The 23,381-nt window shown below is 46.9% G+C and overlaps 1 protein-coding gene across 3 annotated transcripts in view; it reads right to left on the bottom strand.

Moving 5' to 3' along the window:
• Positions 1-419: 419 nt before the first annotated feature.
• The window catches only part of WIPF2 (WAS/WASL interacting protein family member 2), a 337,163-nt gene continuing 314,201 nt past the window's right edge, over positions 420-23,381 (bottom strand). For all 3 annotated transcript variants that reach the window (XM_078645527.1, XM_078645528.1, XM_078645529.1), the window contains exon 8: positions 420-3,617. In XM_078645527.1, the coding sequence (XP_078501653.1) occupies positions 3,577-3,617 (41 nt within the window). In that variant the 3' untranslated portion in view covers positions 420-3,576. The remainder of the gene's footprint in view (positions 3,618-23,381) is intronic.

The following is a 23,381-nucleotide window of genomic DNA, read 5'->3' on the forward strand; positions in this document are numbered from 1 at the left end:
TTTTCAGGAATGCTAAAGTACTTCTCCAATTGTAAGATTACAGTGGGCCTTCAACCTCACAGACATGAAGTGAGTCACGCATGTGAATCTATGAAAGATCCAATGCTGAAAAAGTAAAATGTGGCTTTCAGCCGACAGTTACTATAAGATTATAATGATATTTGTATTAGGCTCCAAAAAAAAAAAGTATTTATTGCTTTCTGATTGGCATGTTCTCTTCATGAACTAAATAAATAATTAAATTTCTCTATTTAAAATGTGGTCTACGATGTCAAAAGTAGCAGAGATATTCTACAGTTGAAGAATTTAGAGATGCATTTGAAGTTGTATTGCATCTTCGAGCAACTACCAAACAAATACTCCATTTACTTTCAGAAAACTATTGTTTACACACAAAACAGAAGCACATGCTAAAATAGTTCTCTCTAAATATATCTATATATATTTTATTATTTTCTTTTTTAAACAAAAAATGCACAGTGCATTTAACCTCACCTCCCAGCTTATCTGGCAGGGCACATTCATTTCCCACTGGCCCAGAAAAAGACAGTTTTGCATTTAACATGGTGGAGCAACAGACTGCAGCCCAACCACCCCAAACATTACGAAGAGACATTTCCATGGGAACAGAATGACTTGCAGTTTAGAAGTGTGCATATGCTTGTATCGTTTCTGGCAAGCCCACTTCCATCCTATATTACAACCTTTTTACAACATATAAAAGATCAATAACTGTGATTACCATACTTTCCCATTACTTAAGAGTGAATATACATTATTATAATCATAAATCTGGTACCAACATACTTAGTGTATAAGGCAAACATCTGTTAGGTGCAAAAATATTAATCAAACAATTTCCAGAAAACGAGCATTAGACACACATTCTGGCGACTAGCACTTAACAATGAGACCCCCCCCCCCAAGTAACGTGCATTTCATGGAAGATTTACAAAGTGCAAAGGAGCATCTCTGTTAACTGAATATGGGACACGGTTACCATGGCTGGGCCTACAAGTGCTTTTTTTAATGTATAAAGGTACTGACACCACTAAAACGTTTGTGCTAAGATGACTTTGCCACTTAAAGCGTCTGCCTAATTGTTGTCTTATGATTTCAAGACCAGTGCCCAACACATTGTCAGTTTATACCCGTTATTCATTTCATTGTGCCACTATTACATCATGTTCAATTATATCAGTCTTTTTGAGCTTTGTACAATTAAACATCTGGGCTATTGCTTTTATCCAGTGGCAGGATCAAAATGTCTCTACAGTCTGAGCTATGCAAAGCACAAGGCTTCATGATATGTGAGCTGCCACAACATGCTTGCAAGTAGCATACCCTGAAACTAGTACAGGTAGTTATACATTACAGGTGTCAACATTCGTAATGGAACCAGGGGAAGAGTATAGTGAAGAATCACTACAAAGATGGCACTTTCCCCAACTAGCTGGCTGTACAATTGTGCAGGACATCTCCCCCATCTGGAAGGTTCCTAGTTCAGTGATTGCAAATAAAAAAACTTTGGATTTTAAAATACCACATTTGAAGTGTGTCCAAAAAAACCTTAATGCACTAAGTTTCCATGCACCTTTGCATCAATACTGGACAGGATTCTATAGAAACTAACATTTACTGAAGCTCCTTAGGCACATTTATTGCAGTATAGTAGTTTTTGAAGTTAGACCTCTCCAGAAATGGCTAACAAGGCCAGTGGGATTTCAAAATCCAATATCCTGCTTTATGTTCGTGTTTATACAAAACATGGCATTTTCACAAATATTTTTGAGCGGCGACATGCACAGAGCAACATGTCTGAGATTTCTTACTTCAGGCAAGAGTAGGGGAAGCCAAGGTCTCATTGTTAAAAGGTCAACAACATAGGAACATATAAGCTGTGTTATCCATACAAGGCCAAACTTACCCTTTGCCCCTCTAGTACTTACAGTGACACAAACGATCAGTGTGACGCACACACAGAGTGTAAGCATACGGAGGTGCAGGTCACCTTCTCTTTTTATGAAATCAGACATTTAAAAAAATAATTCTTTTTAGACATGGGTTTCTAACCCCTTTTTTCTTTTCTGTTATTTCTTTAAAATGATAAATTTGGTAACAGCATTAAAATCGGACATAATATAGAAGATTTCATAGCGCTAGGTAAACCAAACATTTTGACATGAAACAACTTCTCGGAGTGCATCACGGTATAATGGAGAGAAACACTTGAGCATCCATTAGACAATGTTAAGCGTTCACACTGGTCGGCCAGCTTGATGTCAGGAGTCCACAGTAACTGGAAAATCTAAGCAGCTGAGAGCATCTAACATGAACAATGTGCAAGTGATCCAGACAAGCAAATTAGCTGTTGGTCCAAAAGTATTAGGAAGCTACCACTCTTACCAATTTTAAGTGTTCTAGAGGACGACAGCTTGGAGTAGCCAAACAATTCCCATGCTGGAAACACTCGGCTATCGTCAAGCAAAATGCATTTCGTGCCACGAAAGCTTTAGCTCTGCCTGCAGCTATTCCAAGAGGCTGCAGCACTAACCGGATACATCAGCACAACGGCTTATTGCTTCCAAGTTGCGCATGGTTCATCCATTTGAACCACGGCATGCAGCCACTAACTGATTCCAGAAGAGGAGCAACAACAAAGCCAAAGCAGGCACCAAGCAGCCAAAGAATGCCCTGAATGTATGACTGCATGAGTCCTTGGAGCGGGCTAGCCGCTCCTTATTGTTTCGTATTCACTCTCTGAGGTCATAGTGATTGGTCCATGAGGGCTCCTCTAGCACAATATGGTCCCACCAAGGTTAAAGTTCTGAAACTATTCACTGTAGTGCGTTGTGGTGAAGGTGTGTTGGGGAGGGGCTTGTCCTGCATTCCTTAGCCATACCTCTCCAAACACACCCTGGTTGAATTTTAAACAGTAGTGCCGTTTCAATTGGCAATTCAGTTTTGAGGAAAAAAATAACTCTTTATCATTAGTGTTAATTCGTTAGCATGTACATTGACAATAAAAGGTCAGCAATTTCCAATTATGTAAACTTAATAATCGTAACCACCCTAAACCCTAAATATGCACCTTTACCTCCTCTCTCGATTCTGAAAAGTACTTAAAACATTGCCTTCGGCAACACTCCCTTTCCATTCAGGGTCCACATGTTTTTCGTTACTACACGAAAAGTTGACACTGCCTGATGGACACAGACCGTATATGCGTAAGCAGCTTTGCTGGCTTTTGTAGTCTGCACCCTCTGCGATCGGTCCCCAAGTTTAGGTAATTTCTGTTTTTATCTAACCAAAAACGAGCAGCAGTCTTATGTTGTTGTCCTGTAGAAACAGGCCCAGACTGAGAAACTGCACGAGCCCTCCTTCAGTAGCCCAGTTATGAAATGCATCAATGGAGGAGTTACATTTCTTCCTTTCACATCTTCCTTGTGTTGTTGGAATCACTGGGATTTTTTCATGCAGGTTTGTTAAAGGTGGGAACAAAAGAGTGGGAGAACAGGGGGATGGGAGATCCCGTTCGTAGAAAACAAATTGTTCATCTTTACAGCACGCTGATCCTCACCTCGGTATTGGCGGCAATGGAGGAGCCCCACGCATACCTGAAAAACATGAAATAACTAGTTTAATGCTTTCTGAACAGCACATGCCAACACCTGACCACCAGGACAAACATTTAATTTAACATTAACTGGAAACCTGGCCACGCTACAGGAGAGCAGATGGCTTCAGGCCAATACCTAGCAGGCAACGCAGAGCGAAAAAAGTATGCTGTTGGCATGAGTGCAATGTTTTAATTTGTTTTTTGCCAACACATACAGTAGACATTGGGGGCTTGATTCACAAAAGTTACTTACACTTTTGAGTAACTTTACTACTTTTTAGTATTCACAAACTGCACTTCCGTAGTAACTTACACTTTTGTAGTAAGTCCAGCACTACACATTGCCTACCACTGGTCTGCAACACACTCCCATAGAAAATGAGGTAGGGACTTCAATCCCACAGAAAATAATGTTAAAGTTAATTAGATTATTTAAAATAGTCAAAAATATAATTAAACAAATTAATGTAAACAATAGTATACAAATAGTACATATTTATAATTATAAAATTAAATAATTACGAAATAACTGTAAAGTATGTCATATTTAATCATTATCAATTAATGTAAAAATATATGGATTATGTTATTTGTCCATTATGTTTGTGGCCTGTAGTGCTGTAGATTCACAAGCTGTGCATACTCCTACCATCTAGTGTTGTGCTCGAACATGTGCAACTTGTTTTTTGTTCGAAGAAATCTTTCAAGTCACAAGGTATAGTGACTTATCCCTTAGTTGGCAGTACGCATGGACATCAACTCCATAGTTAGATTATTTTCCCGCCTAGCTGGTGAGGATGGAGACAGAGTATAAGAAAGAGTAAAGATGTCCATGCAATAGAAAGAAATAGTAGACAAAAAGAAGCTATGTGCAACAACCAACGGCTTCCGGGGAGGAGGGTGGTGCATGTGAATCTACAGCACTACATGCTATGAATAGATGCTTATAGGGTAACATTTTCCGTTTGTGGCTTGTGTAGTTGTAGATACATATGATGTGCATAGACTGTAAAGAAGTCTACCCTCTAATGCAGTGGCTAACTGGAGGATGTTGCTGAGCATTGGAAGAACGTACACAGGACGGTTTGGCCGATTAGGACATCCACACAATAGTGTTTGGTGAATGTGTGTGGTGTGGACCAGGTAGCCACTTTACAGATGTCAGCCACTGGAATGCTGCTTTAAAATGCCATTGAGGCTGCCTTTTTGTGGCAGAGGAGCAGGGAGCTGCCTTTTGGCACTGGCATAGCAGGTTTGAAAAGACTTGACTAGCCAGCGAGCAATTCCAGCTTTTGAAATAGCAATCCATTTGTGTGGTTTCGAGAAGGTCAAAAATAGCTGTTGTGTTTTGCAAAATGGTTTTGTCCTATCATTGCAGTACACAAGGGCTCTCTTTACATCTAGAGTAAGAAGTGCCCGCACTCCTACTCAGCTTGGATGTAGGAAGAAAACTGGCAGTTCTATGGTCTGGTTAAGATGGAAGGTAGCGATCACCTTCTGTAGGAATTTAGGATTAGTCCTAGGAATACCTTGTCAGCTTGAACCTTGAAAAAAGGTTCCTCTAAAGTGAACGCTTGAATCTCTCTTATGCGTTTAAGTGAAGGAATGACCTCTAAAAAGAACACCTTCCAGGATAGAAATTGTAGACAGCAAGAATGAAGGTGCTCAAATGGTGGCTCCATTAGTCTTGTAAGGACTACATTAAGATTCTAGGATGAAGCTGGGGATACTCTGGGAGGGATAACCGTTTTCAGCCCTTCCATTAAAGTTCTAATTACAAGGACTCTAAACAATGAGCAGGGTTCTCTGTTCTGCAAGTATGTTGCCACTGCAGCTAAATGAAGGCATACATATGTGTAAGCTAGACGTGAGCATTGGAGGTACAACAGGTAGCAGACAATGTCTTGCACTTTAGGTTTTAGGGGATCAATGTGCTTGGGAAGAGAGTAGTGGACAAACATCTTACACTTTGCTGTATAGCAGGCCCTAGTGGTGAGGCGACGGGGCTCCCCTAGGATGATCATGCACTCAGGGGGCAAATTTAGGTGACTATACTCTTGGATCTCAGGCTCTAGATCACTAGGCTCAGTTGTTTAGGGTTTGGATGTCTCAGGGTACCCTGGTGTTGCGTGAGAAGGTTCGGCTTGTTGGGGAACTTCTTGTGAGTAACCACAGAAAGTTATAGAGGAGCACTGTGAACCAAGATTGTCTGGCCCACATGGGAAGCCCCAGAATCAAGGTAGGGAAGTCTGCTGGACCTTGCGGCAGAGCTTAGCTCGCGGCGAAGATGGCCGCCTGAGCCTCGAGCTCCAGATCAACTATCCTGTATCTATCCTGCCTCAACGCGAGAATTCCGGCTGGTGACAGCGACCCCTTCGTAGGAAATTTGCTGCATCACGGGGCTTTAATCCCGGACCCAGGATCCACCCCCAAGCCGCAGATACAGCTGACTGCCGCGGAGTGCGAGGCTGTCGATCCCTGTGCTGCTGTGAGGAGCAGTAGGGAGCGACGTCGCAATGCGTGCGGCATGGTGAACTCGGACGGGCCAGTCACCTCCAATTCGGGAGCCGGACCCCTGCGGTTAGAAGTGAGAGGTGCCGGCATATTTGCAGTGCTGCCGTGGATTAATCGTGGGAGTCTGGGTCGGCTACCGAGGAGCGAGGAGCACTTAGTGGCCCATTCAAGCGGCGGTGAAGAGCTCGTTCCCCCCTCACCCCCTCTCTCCCAACGAGAACGGATCGGCCGGAGCCGCGGTAAGCACAAGGTGACAACCGGCAGTGGAGGTACGGGGCAGAGGGAGTGAACAGGCACAGGGGCTCGGGGGGAATCAGCGACTCTTTGCAGTTCTGAAGACCGAGGCACAGTTTGGTGGATGAGCGGAGCCGCCATTTTGCCAGCGGCCGGGAGGGCCACGAAAGCCAGACAACACGAGAGCATTTACAGGTTGCGTGCCCTATACTTCACGGATTGCTACGAAGGCGGGCAATAGCAGAGAAGACCTGAAGGGGCACAACACTTGAGGGCAGGAACTCAATGATTACCAGCAGATTGCGACATCTACTCGCATTGTGGCGCGGAGGAGACCATCGTTGCAGGGGCGCCAGGTCACTACTGCACTGTCGCTGCAGAGGCTGAGACACAGAAAGACCGTGCAGAGATTGTGACTCGGGTGGGGCAGCTGGCTGGTGTGTTCCCAGTTGGAACTTGCACATTGCCCAAACCAAGGCTCTGCGGCAGGTACAGGACCGGCGATCCTGCGGCGAGCTGCTCTGACCAGAATTAGAGTTGGAGGATAGGCGGCTACGGTCCTGAACAGGCACAAACAGGGGAGCGCGCCCAGGCACAACTATCCCTTCGAGGTGAGTCCAAGCAGAGCAAGATAGGGGTGGAAGTCACGGTGGAGGCGCACAGTGGGAGTCAGACTTCCTTCACGCACCGAGACGCCCCTAGCAACCATAATATTATTACTTCTGGCCCCTGCAGGGTGTAGTGACCAGAACGCTGCGCAGCACAGAGTCACTAGCAGGACAACCTTGGTTGTCCAAACACGCAGCGGCAAGTGGAGCGGCCCAGCCCGGCAACCCCCAGGAAAGAGGCGGCGCAATATCCGGCGGAGCTGCAATCAAAAATAGGTGGAGCTCCTTGCGGCAGGAACGCTTAGCAGTGTGGCGGTTATTCATCGCGCAACAACTTCTGGACGGGGAGTCCCCCGGCCTGCAGCCCACGGGGGGTCTTACAGTCAATGCCTGGCACAGCATATTGAAGCAGACGGCGGGGGCACTGTTATACTCCCCGGAAATGCCTGTGGACTGGGCGGTTTGGTTGACCGCCTGTAGTGATAAGGGGGTCGTACGAGTGCTCGGAGCGCTGGGCATCCACAAAGTAGGTGACCTGTTTTCAGACGGTGTCGCTAAAACGTGGGATGCAGTCACGGCTACTGTGGAAATTCCTACTATGCTGCAGCGTTTCCAGTTCCATAGGGTGAATAGAGCTCTGCGACAACACCTTGGGGATGACATGGACAAACCCTCTGAGGTCCTAGAATTATCGTACCTCATTAAAACTAAATCTCCCCGTAAACTAGTCTCTAATTTCAATAATTTGGCAATGTCCCAGAGAGGCAATCAGTACACCAAAGCCAGACTTGCATGGCAGCGAGACTTGGACATCACAATTGATGATGATATGTGCCGTATTGCTGCGCCAACACGAAGCGAATATCTGTGCATGGCAAACACAGACTGATACACTTTAAATACATTAATAGAGTGTACTATACGCCAGAGAGATTGCACAGGTATGGCCTACGAAAGGACATAGCTTGTGAAAGATGTTGTTTCCCGACGGCGGACTTTATACACTTAGCGTGGGGTTGCCCAGGTGTCTTTAAATTCTGGGAAAACATATTCCAAGAGATAAGCACTATTGCAGAGTTGGAGACCCCCCCCCCCTGACCCGGCGGTGTCGCTGCTGGGCTATTCTAGAAAATTGTCGAAGGCTGCACGCAGACTGGTAGACTTGGGACTACTAATCGCGACGCTCAGGGTAGCAAAGTGTTGACTGAGGGGACCCTTGCCCACGGTGATGCACTGGTCACGAGAAGTTCTTTACTGCTGCACACAATCAGAAACCTTCAACGAGCTGCTCCCACCGCGGTGCAGACCAAAGAACTTCTGGGGACTATACACTGTATATCTAAGAGGTGACAGAGTGGGTACAACGTCAGACAATGACGGGAGCAGAGGTGGGTACTAGCACTCTAACGCCCTAAACTGTTCACAATTTGGAGGGGCAGGATGGGTTCCAAAGGCAGAGGGTCTGGCTGTGTTCAGGTTGATAGTGGGGCTGGAATAGAGAGTGGACACTGATGAAGTGTAACGAAGATGACTGGGGGGACCTGGGGCAGATCAGTGTTTGAATTAGAGTCTCGTAGTCGTGTTAATGCATGAGAGCTACGGTCCTGTAAGCGAACGACTGACCTGTCACCTCACTGTTTGTTTGTTTTTTTTCTTAGAAGAAAAAAAAATAGTTTTTTTGAGAATCATTTAATAGCACCGACATGCAGCAAAAGTACTTTGTTAACCGACTGGCATTATACATTTTTTAGCACAGCGCTAACCGGCCAACGGGATGTGGGAAGCGCTGTATTGAGACGTGCCTTCAGTGTGAGCGCAGCCGGCGTCAGGGTTGTAGGCGTATTGCTGTGTATGTCAAAGAGAACTTTCTTTTAAAAAATAAATTAAAAAATTCTGAACCTTCTAAATCACGTATGGAAGGATGGAAAAGTGAAGGCAAATATCCCTGACCAATTAATCCACAGTACATATTCCATGGACTGTGAATGTGGAAACCTGGAGGCTAAGCTTGGGCATTTGGAGTTTTCAGTTGTTACAAACAGATCTATGTCAGCAAAAATAGTGGTGCAGGACTTCTGGGAGGAATCCCACTTGAGGGGGCTTGATGCTACATCCTGCTGAGCAAGTCTGCAAAGTCATTGTCCATCCCTGGCAGATACTCCACCAGGAGGTGAACCTTGTGGTGAAATGCTCATCGCCGAATGTACTGCGCTAACCTTGACAGCTGGGAGGACCGGTGTTCCACCTGTGCCTTTAAGGCAGTACATGGCAATCATCCCGTCGGTCTTGGTCAGGACTGTTTTGTGGTGAATGTGGCAGAAGAATGCTTTGAGCGTCAACTGGACTGACAACTGCTCCAGGTAGTGTATGTGAAATGTCTTGTTAGAGGGGAGTCCACAAGCCCTGAAAAGTGATGTCGCGTAGATATGTCCCCCATAAGAGAGGCATCCATGGCAATAGTCACTTGCGGAACGGGGACCAGGAAAAGCCTGCCCTGCAGCAAATTTCAGCGGTTGCACCAGTGCAGACAGCGATGGGTGCTGGCCTTTATCAACACAAGATATTTCCATTGCCCTTCCGTTTGTGACCACTGTGCTGATAGGCACTCTTGTAGAGGATGCATGTGTAGCCAGGCATGAGGAAGGATTAGTTACTTACCTGTAATCCTAGTTCTCTTCCAGGGGTATACTCATCAAAGTCATAAGCACTGAATACTCCCGCCCACGTGCGCGACCCAGGAGCAATAGCCAATAATATGTATGTATGTATATATATGTATGTATATATATATATATATATATATATATATATATATATATATATATATATATATATATATATATATATATATATAAATACGCATAAAATAACCATATATATATATATATGTATATATAGATAATATGCATATACATATACATATGCAGCCCAACATAACCACACTAGGCTTAAAAACTGCCATCATTGCCTGTAAAATCTTTACATTTGTTAAATAAAGACATATAAATTACACTATATGATAATGCAAAGAAGAAAGCACTGCCTTGGTTTTCTTTGAAACACACAACCTTTATTTTCAAAGGTAAAAACAGGCAGGATCATAGAGGCAGCTTTAGCCTAGATAGGCTGCATTTTAACAACAGAAAAATCTGGCGCCGTGCCTTTAAGACCTCTGTGAGCCTCCAGGCTCCCATCATGCACCACAGGTGACAGTTAGGTCAGTTCTTTTGGACGGCGTATAACAGTGTGGTAACTGCATGGGTAACATGTAAAATCGACAGTACTGGTATTCGCCCGGGGAGGAGGGTGGGTGTGCTTATGACTTTGATGAGTATACCCCTGGAAGAGAACTAGGATTACAGGTAAGTAACTAATCCTTCTCTTCCAGGGGATACTCATCAATAGTCATAAGCACTGAATAGAATAGCAAGCCCATCCCATACACTGCGGACGAATACCAGACTCTCTAAACGGTACACTAATATAGATATTACCCAAACAAATTCCTCAGGGATGCCTGACCAACTTGGGCATCCGCCTGAGTATCAGAATCAAGGCAGTAATGGCGAGCAAAGGTGTGACCCGAACGCCATGTAGCTGCCTTACAAATTTCATGAACAGGAACATTTTTAAGCATTGCTAAAGTAGCAGCCATTCCTCTAGTGGAGTGCGCTCTCGGTCTACCCGGGAGCTTTTTCCGTGCCAACTGATAACATAACAAAATGCATGACACAATCCATCTAGAAATGGACCTCTTAGAAGCGGGTAAGCCCGTATTCAGAGGACCGTAGTTCACAAACAGATGATCAGTTTTTCTAGCACTCTTAGTTTTATCAAGGTAAAACTTCAAAACTCTTTTCAAATCCAAAGAGTGTAGAGCTTTTTCAGCTGAAGAGCTCGGATTAGCAAAAAAATTAGGTAGTGTCACTGACTGATTAATGTGAAAATCCGAGACCACCTAAGGAAGGAATCTGGGATGAGTCCGAAGCACCACTCTATTCGCATGGAAAACGAGATAGGGTTCTGTAGCACAAAAGGCCTGAATCTCGCTCACCCTGCGCGCAGAAGTGATAGTTAAAAGGAAGGACAACTTCCACGACAGATGTTGAAGGGAGGCCTTATGTATAGGTTCAAATGGAGGACCCATCAATTTAGACAAAACCACATTAAGCTCCCAAGGAGGCGAGGGAGCCCTCACGGGAGGATACACTTTCCTGAGACCCTCCAGAAAATCCTTCACAAATGGCATTTGAAAGAATGACACCTGGGTTGGGGACTTTCGATATGCTGTTATTGCTGCCAGATGGACCTTAATAGAGGAATACTGTAAACCTGCTTTTGCCAAATAAAGTAAGTATGGTAACAGTACCTGTTCCTGACCTCGAATCGGGTCATGACCTTCAGCAGCACACCACATGAAAAACCGCTTCCACTTGAAAGCATACGTCTTTCTTGTAGAAGCTCTCCTTGCCTCTCTTAAAATGTGCATACAGTCCTGCGAGAGGCCTAGATGTCCATACTGGACGAACTCAGGAACCATACTGCTAGCTTCAGGGATGGCAGGTTGGGATGGAACACCCTGCAGTTCTCCCTCGTCAACAGATCCGGACAGCAAGGAAGCCTCCTGTGCGGTACTTTGGATAGATGCAGGAGATCCGGGTACCACCATTGGCGAGGCCAATCCGGAGCCACTAGAATCATGTCTGTCTTCGACTTGTACAGTTTCTTGATCACCAAGGGAATGAGTGGAATCGGTGGAAAAGCGTAGAGTAATGTCTCTGACCAGTCTATCCATAGAGCATTCCCCTTGGACCCTCGTTGTGGGTACCTGGACGCGAAGACGCGGCATTTTGCGTTGTCGGCGTCCGCGAAGAGATCGATTTCTGGTGACCCCCAGGCCTGGAAGACATCTCTTATCACTTCGTCTTTTAAGACCCAGTCGTGTGCTTCTGCGAAGTGTCTGCTTAGGTCGTCTGCTTGGACGTTGAGGACACCGGGCAGATGGACAGCTGAAATTGTCATACCCCGAGCCAGAAGCCACTTCCAGATTGCCTGTGCTTCCAGCGACAGAGGTCTGGATCTCGTTCCGCCCTGCTTGCTCAGATAGTACATCGTTGTAGTAGTGTCCGTTTGAACAAGCAGAGAGGATGACTTGAGCGCTGGAAAGAAAGCCTTGAGAGCTAGATGGACAGCTCTGAGTTCCAACATGTTTATGTGATACAACCTTTCTTTCTCTGATCACACTCCTTGAACTTGAAGGGACCCCAGATGGGCGCCACATCCTTGCAGGGACGCATCTGTCACCAACGATCGACTGGGCATGACCTCTTGAAAGGGCACTCCCACTACCAGATGACTCCGCTGCATCCACCATCGAATGGAAATTCGCACTGACAGAGGTAGTGACAGTTTGTCTTCCCAACGGTTTGAAAACTGGGACCATTGATCCTCCAGTGACTGCTGCAGAGGTCTCATGTGCAGCCTGGCGTTCGGGACTGGGAAGATGCAAGACGCTATGGACCCTAGCAGAGACTAGATCTGTCTGGCCGTTGGTCGATGAGTCTTTAGTAAGGTTTGACACTTGAGGAGAATGGAGGATAGTCTCTCCTCCGAAGGATACGCTTTTGCGTCCTTTGAATCCAGAAGTGCGCCCAGATAGTGTATCCTCTGTGTGGGGTTGAGGATAGACTTTTTAAAGTTCACGTGCAGGCCCAGCCTCCGCAGCTGATGTATGCAGAATGTGAGATGTTGCTGAAGCAGACTCGGAGACGCACTCTTTAGCAGCCAATCGTCTAGATCGGGGATAGACGAAAATATGTCTCTTCCTTAGGAAAGCCGCTACGACTGCCATGCACTTTGAAAAGGTGCGAGGAGCTGACTTTAGCCCGAAGGGCAAGACTGCGAACTGGTAGTGGCTGGTTTGTATGCAGACCCTTAGAAACTTCCGATGCTTTGGGGCGATGGGGATGTGAAAGTAAGCATCTTGAAGATCTATGGAGCACATCTAGTCCTTTTGATGCAGAAGTGGAATTATTTGATGTAACGCCAGCATTCTGAACTTTTCGCGCCGAATGAACTGATTGAGGCGCCTGAGATCTAGTATGGGCCTGAACTCCTTGTTTGGACCTTTCTTTGGAACTAGAAAGTATCGGGAGTAAATGCCTTGCCGACGCTGTGTCCTCGGGACCTCCTCGATGGCTTTCTTTAAGATTAACGTAGACACCTCCTGCTTCAAAAGATGAAGTTGATGGAACACAGACTTTTGAGGAGGAATGTAAGGTGGAGGAGACTTGAATCTGATTGCATATCCATTTTGCACAACATTCAGCACCCATTTGTCGTTTGTGATGTCTTTCCACTCGTCCAGGCAAAAACTAACACTTCCCCCCCACCGGAGTGGGTAACGGGCTCAGGGGAAGCAAGCACTCACTGTTTTTGTTGCTGCTGCTTGTTTCCAGGTACAGACTGCCTGGAAATGCCCCCTCTTCCTCTACCAGGACGACGCTGGGAGAACTGAGATCTTCCCTGATTCTGCTGTGACGACCATTGAGGGGTTTGAACCCTCTTGCTGGTTCTGTCTCCGATCATAAGGACGGTATTTTTTCTTAAAGTTGTCCTTTCTCTTTTCGAGACCAACAGCTCTCACCGTATCGAGCTGTCTTCATTCGTGACATCTCATCGTCAGCATGAGACCCAAAGAGTGATTTACCATTGAACGGCAGATTAAGAATTCGGTGTTACGCTTCAGGTTTAAGACCCGTAAGCCTTAGCCAAGCTGAGCGTCTTGCACAGAGTCCATGGGCATAGCCATGTGTAGACAGGTCGGAAGCATCTGCAGCTGCGCTAATCACCTGGTTAGCCACTAGCCCACCTTCATGAAGGATTTCCAGAAAATCATGCTTGTCTTCTTTTGGAAGCTTTTCTGCAAACAGAGACAAGGAATCCCATAATGCGCGGTCATAGCGACCCAGTAAAGCAGAGGCGCTGGCGACCTTCATGTAGGAAGCAGAAGTGGCACACATTTTCTTTCCTACTGAGTCCATAGCTTTGCTGTCCTTATCAGGAGGCACAGAGGATGATGCCGCTCCTGTCTGATTCTTACGAGCCGCTGAGACGATGACTGAATCAGGTTGTGGCTCAGACCTCAGAAATAAAGGATCAGTGTCCGGAGCCTTATATTTCTTTGCGATCCGTGAAGGAACCGCTCCCAAAGATGCAGGAGTCAAGAACTTGTGCTCCGCAGGTTCCAACAGACCTGGAACCAGAGGAAGTAACGGCCTTGATGACAACTTCTGATGTAAGATCTCGAAAATGACAGTCATCTTGGTAGTAGAGACAGGCATCTCGATGTTAAGTTTCGCTGCACCACGACAGAGAACTTCATTAAAAGTAATAACGTCATCAATCGATGAAATCCTACTCGGAGTTGATGACAGCGTTGGCGAATAGTTCCTCTTAGAATTTGTAGACCTTGTCGAAGATCTAGCATCGCGTCTTCTAGAAGAGTGACGACGCGAAGACCTAGGCGAGGGTGAAGTTCGCCTCCTCTCCGATGGAGACTTTCTTGGAGGAGAACGCTCACGTCTTCTTGGAGAGTGTACCACCTGTACAAGAGGTGACCTTGATCTTGAAGCAAGTCTTACAGACACCGGAGACCTGGAACAAGACCTTGGAAGGTTAATTCTTATCTTCCAGTCTCTGATCTCCCCCAGCCATTGTGGCGAGATATTAGCCCCTGTAGGTGAAGGTGCTCTTGAGGGCTCTGGAGAGATTTGTACAAACCGCAGCCCAGGGGAGGAAGAGGGACTCCCGGAAGACACAATAGAAACTCTAGAACGGTCTTTGGACACCGTTCTAGGCCTCTTTGCTGCTGGAGACGTCGACGACAGCCTCCTCGATGTCGATTTTTCCAACGACGCTTTCCTCAGCGGCGACCTCCTCGGTGGCGACCTCCTTGGCGACGATTGCCTCATCAGCGTCGAAGTCGGGCGCTTCGACGGCGATGATTTTCTCGGCGTCGTGTGCCTTGAAGTCGCATGACTGGGGCTCTTCGACGTCGAAACCTCTACTGCCCGGTTCCACGTCGACGTCATGGCACCTCTCGACGGCGACCTTGACTGATGTTTCGAGCCTCTCGACGGCAACCGTCGACGACGATGAGACGACGTCGAGTCCCGTGCTCTTGCAGTCATAGGCGAGCCAGACCGGGACCGCCTACGCTCATGTCGCTTCTCACCTGGCTTCGACGGCGAATTCTTCGACGGCGAGGGATGCTTCGACGGCGAGGGATGTCGCAACGGTGATTTCGATGCGGATTTTGAGCACACAGGTACCTTGGAAGAAGATCTGTCCCTCGAAGTTTAAGGAGACCGATGTTTTCTCTTCTCCCCTCTGGCCTTGCGCTCTTTATGCTGAGAAGGCTTCCTGGAATGGAATTCTTCTCTTCCACTCACAGTTTCTCTGTCATGCAGGGACTGAAGCCTGCTCTTCTCTCTCTCTCTCTCTCTCTCAAAGTCCTATTTGAAAGTTTGCTGCAGTGGTAGCAGAGTTCTGGCTTGTGAGAAGATGGTAGACAAGCTACACAGACCGAATGAGGGTCTGACTTAGCCATTTTTTTTACCACAGGCCGGACACTTAACAAATAAGGCCGGCATTGTGACTGGAAAAATAGCCAAAAAACAGCAAAAAATTGAAGGATTAGTCAGATAATGACTAAAGACGTCGAGTAAAGACGAAAAAATTAGAGAAAAACCAGAAGAAAGTGAAAATATATCACCAACTGGCGAGCTCAATGCTCCAGGATCCTCACAGAAGGTGCCGGAAAAAAGAACTGACCTAACTGTCACCTGTGGTGCATGATGGGAGCCTAGAGGCTCACAGAGGTCTTAAAGGCACGGCGCCAGATTTTCTGTTGTTACAATGCAGCCTATCTAGGCTAAAGCTGCCTCTATGATCCTGCCTGTTTATACCTTTGAAAATAAAGGTTGTGTGTTTCAAAGAAAACCAAGGAAGTGCTTTCTTCTTTGCATTATCATATAGTGTAATTTATATGTCTTTACTTAACAAATGTAAAGATTTTACAGGCAATGATGGCAGTTTTTAAGCCTAGTGTGGTTATGTTGGGCTGCATATGTATATGCATATTATCTATATATATATATATATATATATATATATATATATATATATATGGTTATTTTATGCGTGTATATATATATATATATATATATATGTAGATATATGTAGATATATGTAGATATATGCATATTATTGGCTATTGCTCCGGGGTCCCGCACGTGGGCGGGACTATTCAGTGCTTATGACTATTGAGGAGTATCCCCTGGAAGAGAACTATGGAGATGTCAGAAACCATCATGCCAACGAGGCCCAAGACTGCACGTACCGGGGAGGAGCCAAGATGGCGATCGGAACGGTCGCATAAACGCCTCGCTCCGAGATCCCTTCCTCCCCGCCACCTATCCTGTCTTTAATCCTGTTCGGGGCGTTCCGAATTCGGTTACTAAGGAAGAGCCTTCACTTACCGTCTGTTTCCGGGGCTCCAGCGTGCAGTGGCTTCTGAGTTCTGCCCTTGTTGTCTTGCCGGCCTTCCCGGCCCTGGCGCCGGGGCATCGAGTGCAGTGCCTGCCCGGAGATGTGCGGAGTGCCGACGGTCCGGAACCGGTGGAGAGACCCGATGGTGGGAGCCTGAGAGCCGCGAGCCGGTGGCGCTGGAGCGGGCCCACCCCCGATAGTGGGCCGCCCCACATGCCCGATTGCCTGCCGGTCCAGAGAGAGAAGCCGCGTTGTCCAACACCCGCCTGGGATCCGGTGCAGGGCTCCCCGAGAGTTGTGGGGAGCACGCCTGTTCTTCTGGTGACTCTCCTTTCTCCGCCAGGCGCCATCCGCCGCGGCTCGGCAGTGTGTCTTGGGGCCTCCGGCACTCATGGTGGACTTGGTGGCGGACGAGACAATGGCGGCGGGCGATTTGTTCAAGATGGCGGATGGCCCCTCGGAGTGTCTTCCTCCTGGAGACAGGGACGTTGCTGCATTTGCTCTCCCCGGACCTCGTTTGCTTTGGGCGGCCCCTACACGAAGTGATGTCTCGCTTGCCCTGGCTGCTCTGCGGATGGACCTGTCCTTGAAATGCCGGGCCTTGGAGTTGCGGATCGCCGCCATGGTTGCTCCGCCATTTTGTGACGCTGTGTCGTCTCCCCGAGTTGGTATTGTTGAGACTCCTCCAGCTGCTGTGCTGGGATCTACGGATGGGTGTTCGATTCTATGGGATCAAGTGGACCCGGTGCCGATGCTGCAGTGTTTCCTAAATCCTGATTTCTTTGCTTCGTGCTGGACAGCCCAGATTTTGTGCTTGGCCACATGGATATTCTGTGTACTTTTGCATTCTGACTGCTGCCGAGTCTTCCTGGTTGCTTCTTGGTGGCCGGGACGGTGTTCCGCGAAGATTCCACTTGCTTTCCCTGACTGGTATGATCCCACTATATCGTACTGTTTCTTGGCCATGCCGGGGTCTGGCAGTTCTACGCTTCATAGAAGTGGACAGGGGTGATTGTGCCTGGGTGCCTGCGGGACTTTCGTTTTGTTAATGGCATCTCCGGGCCTCGTTATTTGGACAGTTCCTGCTTTCCTCCTTCGTGTAGGCTTTTCTCAGTATCCTCTTTGACCTTGATTATTGATCCTTTGTTGCGGGTGGGGAGGTGTTCTGTATTTCGATCGCCGGCTCCTCTCCTCTCTCTCTCCTTTTTCCTCTTCTTCTCTCTTTTTCACCTTTTTCTTTCTCCGTTATTTCTCCCTTTCTCTCTCTTCTATATTTCGGGTAACTCTGGGGCGACAGGCACGCTGTTTAGTGGGGTAGGCCATAGCCATTACAGTGATGTAGGGTGGGGGGGGTGTTTGTTATTTTAGTTTATTTTGTTCTATGGTCCCTTTTTGCTTCCTTTCTAGGGGGTGGGCTATGTCCCTTTGTTCTTTCTCCTTCGATTCGCAAGTGTCTGCACTTTCTCCCTTTTCGGGGCGGGTGGGCTGTCTATGTGGCGTCCTATTCAATTGTCTGCTATACCTTGTCCTTTCTTTTTGACCCTTTGATGGGCATGGGATGTCGTTGGGCTTTGCCCTACTATGGTTCCCGGATTGCGTGGGGGGCTATATCCCTCCCGTCCCCCCCCCCTTTTTCTGTGTATGTTGCATGACGCCCTGGTAGATATGGCTTCTGCCTCCTCTATAAAGCATAAAATGGAACCTTTCTTATCCTGGCGCTTACTGTGTAGCAACTTTATTCCACGTCTATGCTGTATTCATTTTGCCGTACACGTTGATGTTGCTCCTTTTTGGCTCTCCTGATTTTGCGGCCGGCCCCTGTGGTTGTAGGCCTGCGCTTGTACTGTTACACGTATCTCAATAAAGTTTTTTGTTTTTTTCCCAAAAACGACTGCACGTACCGTTAACTGACGATTTGGCCGAAAAAGAGACCACAGGGACTGAAAGGCTTGTACTCTAGAAGGACTAGGGTAAGTCTTTCCAGTGACTGATTTCAATATTGCCCTTAGAACGGGTTGTATCTGTAGCGACTGAAGAGGTTATTTTTCCACACTGATGGTGAAACCCAGATTATGAACTAATATAAAGTGATCTGTGTGTAAGCGAGAAACTGCAGCTTGCTTGCACTCTTTATCAGCTAGTCGTGAAGGTAAGTGAAGATGAGAATGCTACTCCTCCATAGAGGAGCAGCAACCACTGCCAGACATTTGGTGAAAACTCTGGGCGCAGTGCTAACACCAAAGTGTGGAACCTTGAATTGAAAGTGTTGGCCACTCACCAAGAATATGAGGTAGCGGTGATGTGCAGGGTGGATAGGGATGTGTAAATAGGTGCCCTTCAAGTCAAGGGCGGTCATTAAGTCGCCTTGCAGCAGAAGTAGTATAGCATCTTAGAGTGTGACCATGTGGAAATGCTCTGACAGAATGTATTTGTTGAGGCCGCAAAGGTCTAGAATGGGACTGAGAGCCCCGTCTTTTTTGGGAAGTAGAAAGTACAGGGAGAATACCATTGTGCCGCGTTGATGAGGCAGCACTGGCTTTATGTCTCCCTTGAGAAAAAGGGCAGACGCTTCCTCTAGGAAGAACTATGGTGTTGAGGTAAAAGGGAGCGTTTGTGTGGTGGTATATTTTGTGATGCAGCAGTAACATCCAGACATTAGCCGTGCACCACAATGGCCAGGACCCACTGGTCTGATGTGATGTTTTGCCATTGTGATAGGAATCTATTCAAACACCCCAACCGGTGCTGTGCAGCTAGGGGGAGGGAATCACAGCTTAGGAGGAGTGGCTGCCATAGCCGCTAAACTGATAACCCCTGCCTTTGGAATGGTTTCCCCTGTATGTACCCTTGGAGTATCCCCGGGATACTTGGGGTTGCTGTTGCTGCCACGGATAGGAAGCCTCCAGCTTAAAGTCGGGAATACTAAGCCAAATGAGCCTGCATATGAGGACACTGGTGTTTGCTCCGCCCGTTGCTGTTACAGCCGCGTCCAGGGCACATTTAATGGAGGTGTTGGAGATGGTCTGCCATTCCGATGCAATCTCCTGAGCCTGCTGCATATGGCAGATCAGTTATCAGGGAGGTGTTGTACAAGCTCTCCCTCTTCATCCCATTGGCCACAGTCAAATCTTGCTAACAGTCCTACAGAACTGGCAATGCACCAATGAGTTGCTGACTGGGCGGTAACTCTTTTCCCCAACCGCAGCATTTTAATTTGTTTATTTAACTCTCTTTATCCAGGTACCCTGTGTGGTAGCTTGCTTGCGGTGGGCATATACCACCGAGTCCGGTGGAAGCTGGCCTCTAATGGAGGGTGGGTATGACGGCAAGGGTTTATACTCTGTCATCCCATAGAGAGTCTGCTGCGCTTGTGGCGGATGCTTGGCAGTAATCTTGACCATGTGAGGGTGAATAGACAACCTGTGTTGCAGAGTCTCCAGTTCCTCCTGAAGGCGCTGCAAAATGGGGAGCTCTTGGCTATCAGAGTCTGCCGTGGAGGGGAGACTGGGCGCAGAAGTTTGTTTTGGCTTCGAGACCGCTTTCCAAGTGGATGCGTGTTTCAGCTCTGAGGAGTCCGGTGCAGGCATAGATCCACTAGAGGGCACCGAGGGTGCTGTCAGTGTCAAGGCTGGCTAGGATTTGTGCAGCTGGCTAGGTGTCGGAGTAGACTCCGAAGACTTCGTTCAGTGCCGGCCATGGCTGGAAGGTAGTGATGTCTCTGAAGGCTGTGTCCTCAAATGTGGGCTCGGAGCCCGACCCCCTGAGGAGTGCGTCAGAGTTACTCACTGTGGACGTCTTATGACATTGAGGTGCACTCAGCTGCAGATGCCGGTTTTCGAAGTGCGACAGAGAATTAGGTTCCGGGCTGAAGGCTGTTGCCTGTCCAGCATCTTCACCTTCAACCACTTCACAGAAGATGTCTGGGGCATCCTAGTCACGCTGCAGTTCCATGGCATGCCATGTGAGTTGACGTCTTGATTTTGAATGGTCTCTCTCAACCAAAATGTGAGACCAGCTGTGCAGGATGCTTCGTTATGATCCAGGGATCAACAGACTGCAGAGGGCATGCTGGTCTGTCCAAGCGCATTTAGAATGGCACTGTGGATAGTATTGAAAAAGTGTTTTTACCATCACATTTTTAAAATTCTTGATGGCATGGCTCGATGAAATGGGCCCGTCAGGGGGCCCAGCATTACATGAGCATCGGGAACATTGGCAACTCAAAACAAAAGGAGTAAACCACGACGGTGAGAACAAACATTAGTGCACCAAAGGATTGTTCGAGAGCTACTGGGAACTGAGAATTCAAGAGGCACTGACGAAGATCACCACTTGGTGTCGACTCTGAGCCTCGGCGTAGCACGTCCAACCCAGACGGTGCACGAAAACAATTAACCATGAGGCAGATGCCCATGCGCATTGGCAACTAAGGGACGAGTCACCATACCCAGAGCCACTGGAATTATGCAGGAGAGGGTCAAATTATGCCGCAGGGTTGAGTAAATTTTGTGGAAAGAAAAGGTAAAACATGTGGCATATTTTGTAAAAGTATTACTTTTTTTTGCCACTTTTCAACTTGGAAACACTGTCTGGGCATAGGTTACACTTAATTAGTACCCGTTTAACAATCCAATATTGTAATAAGCAATAGAAAGGTGGTCAGTCCAGCAGTGTAAAAGGCCTTCCATTGCGCTTCAACACGTGTTGCTGCATTTTTTGTAACTTTTCAAACGTTTGAGATTTTTTTTGTTAAAATGTGCAGATTATGCAGAAGATGAGGGATTTTGTAGTAAATGCAGCAAATATATAATTATGTGAAAATCGCCACACAATCGCATTATTCGATTGGTCCTGACTATACTCATCAATCGAAAGACTTCTTCAAACAAAAACTATTTATACACGTCCAAACCGAATCCTAGATGGCATGAGTATGCACAGCGTGTGTATCTACAGTTACACATGCCACAAACATTATTTTCCTTTCCTGATCAGTCTTATTTCTTTAGCTAATACAGGACTGCTCTTCTGACACCCAATGTATGAAGAGTGCTCTGTGCTGTGATTTTGGTAGTTGGAAAAACACTTGTAACTGATGGGCTGGTTTACATGAAAATGAGATATCACCATTACGATGTTATGGTGATTAAGAAAGCCGTATTGCATGTTAAGTTCTTGACTTCTGCATTGGCCATGGGCACAAAAGAGGGTTTCATGAGCTGTGTCCCCATTAGGTTTAGGTTCAACATGGGTGTGGGGGGGATGACTTCAATATTACTATCCTCTTTGCTCCCTCCAGGAATCGCTTGATGACTAGTGGGTTTAAAAAACAGAAAGAAAAGAAAAATCCTTCCTGTCATGCCCCATGTGTATGTCACTATGGTAGGCAGGTGTACCTTAAGTGAGGAGTAAGAAAGTCCATCATCTGGCAAGTAAGTGAGGTACTTGACAATATTAGTGTCTTATGTCCAGCTTTGCCCAAGTCCTTTCCTGTTGTACAAGTGAAGGAACCTGTTACACTTTCTCTCTCCCTGTGACTATGCCAGGAGCCAACGCCTAGGATCGAGCCTATATTGCCTCGCTGGAGCAGAATAAAGCGCTTCTTTTTTCATCGATTCTCACTTATCCCTGGATACAATTGTTTACCAGGGGCTGATCATTACGCTTCTTCACACATATCCCACTCGATCTTGGAGCTAACTGTAGCAAGTTTATTTACATTTTCGTCGCAACGTGGAGCAAGTGTCATCTACCTCTGTGATAGGAACACTACAGGAGTCTGACATATATCCTTTTCCCACCGATTAGAATTGCTGATTTACTGGTCCATTGGACACAGACTTGTTCATGCCCTGACGAAGTTCCGCCAAGGAACGAAACGCGTTGGCTGTGTGATTTGCTTGGTATAATTACCGAAATAAAGAACGTAACTATTTGGATAAAGAAGATTGTTTGTCATATTTCAATGAGTGTGCCTTCCGCCATTTGATGAAAGTATTTGACCGGAATTGTACCTTGGGACAACGGGCACAGGAAGTGTGCTGCACCAGAGCTAGATTTATTATACTTATGTTCTGATTGTGCTAGACCTTGGTCAGGTCGTCTGGTTCTTTTTTTCTTGTGTTTTGATTTCGTTGAGGTAGGCCTTCTGGTTTCTTTTACTACATTGATGGCTCTTCAAGGTATCCCCAAATCCAAGTCTTTAGAAGCAATGCTTCTAGTTGGAGGGCGGTACAAAAGGGGGTGCTGCAATAGGGGGTGGTGATGGACAGAGCATCTGAACCAATCAAACACTCACACCCAGTCGACAGATCTGGGTTTCATTCATCACCGTTCTTCAGCCCACTCTGCCACCCCAGTTCAGACATGGTCATATGCAAATCAGTCTGACCCTCTGCCTCATGGGAACCGTCCAGCCCGAACTGCCAAGCCATGCTTTCTCTGGACCGGTTTCTGGCATTACAGCCGTCTTCAGCCAGGCTTGCTTGAATCCCGTGACAAAGTGAGCAAGAGACTCACGTCTGAGCATACCCTGCCAAACTTATGGCGAACAAAGCAGTACAAAAGGGGGTGGTGATGGACGGAGCATCTGAACCAATCAAACACTCACACCCAGTCAACAGATCTGGGTTTGATCCATCACCGTTCTTTAGCCCACTCTGCCACCCCAGTTCAGACATGGCCATATGCAAATCAGTCTGACCCTGTGCCTCATGGGAACAGTCCAGCCCGAACTGCCAAGCCATGCCTTCCCTGGACCGGATTCAAGCTTACTAGGACCGGTTTCTGGCATTACAGCCGTCTTCAGCCAGGCTTGCTTGAATCCAGTGGCAAAGTGAGCAAGGGACTCACGT

Source organism: Lissotriton helveticus, chromosome 5_1 (assembly GCF_964261635.1).
Source record: "Lissotriton helveticus chromosome 5_1, aLisHel1.1, whole genome shotgun sequence".
NCBI lineage: Eukaryota > Metazoa > Chordata > Amphibia > Caudata > Salamandridae > Lissotriton > Lissotriton helveticus.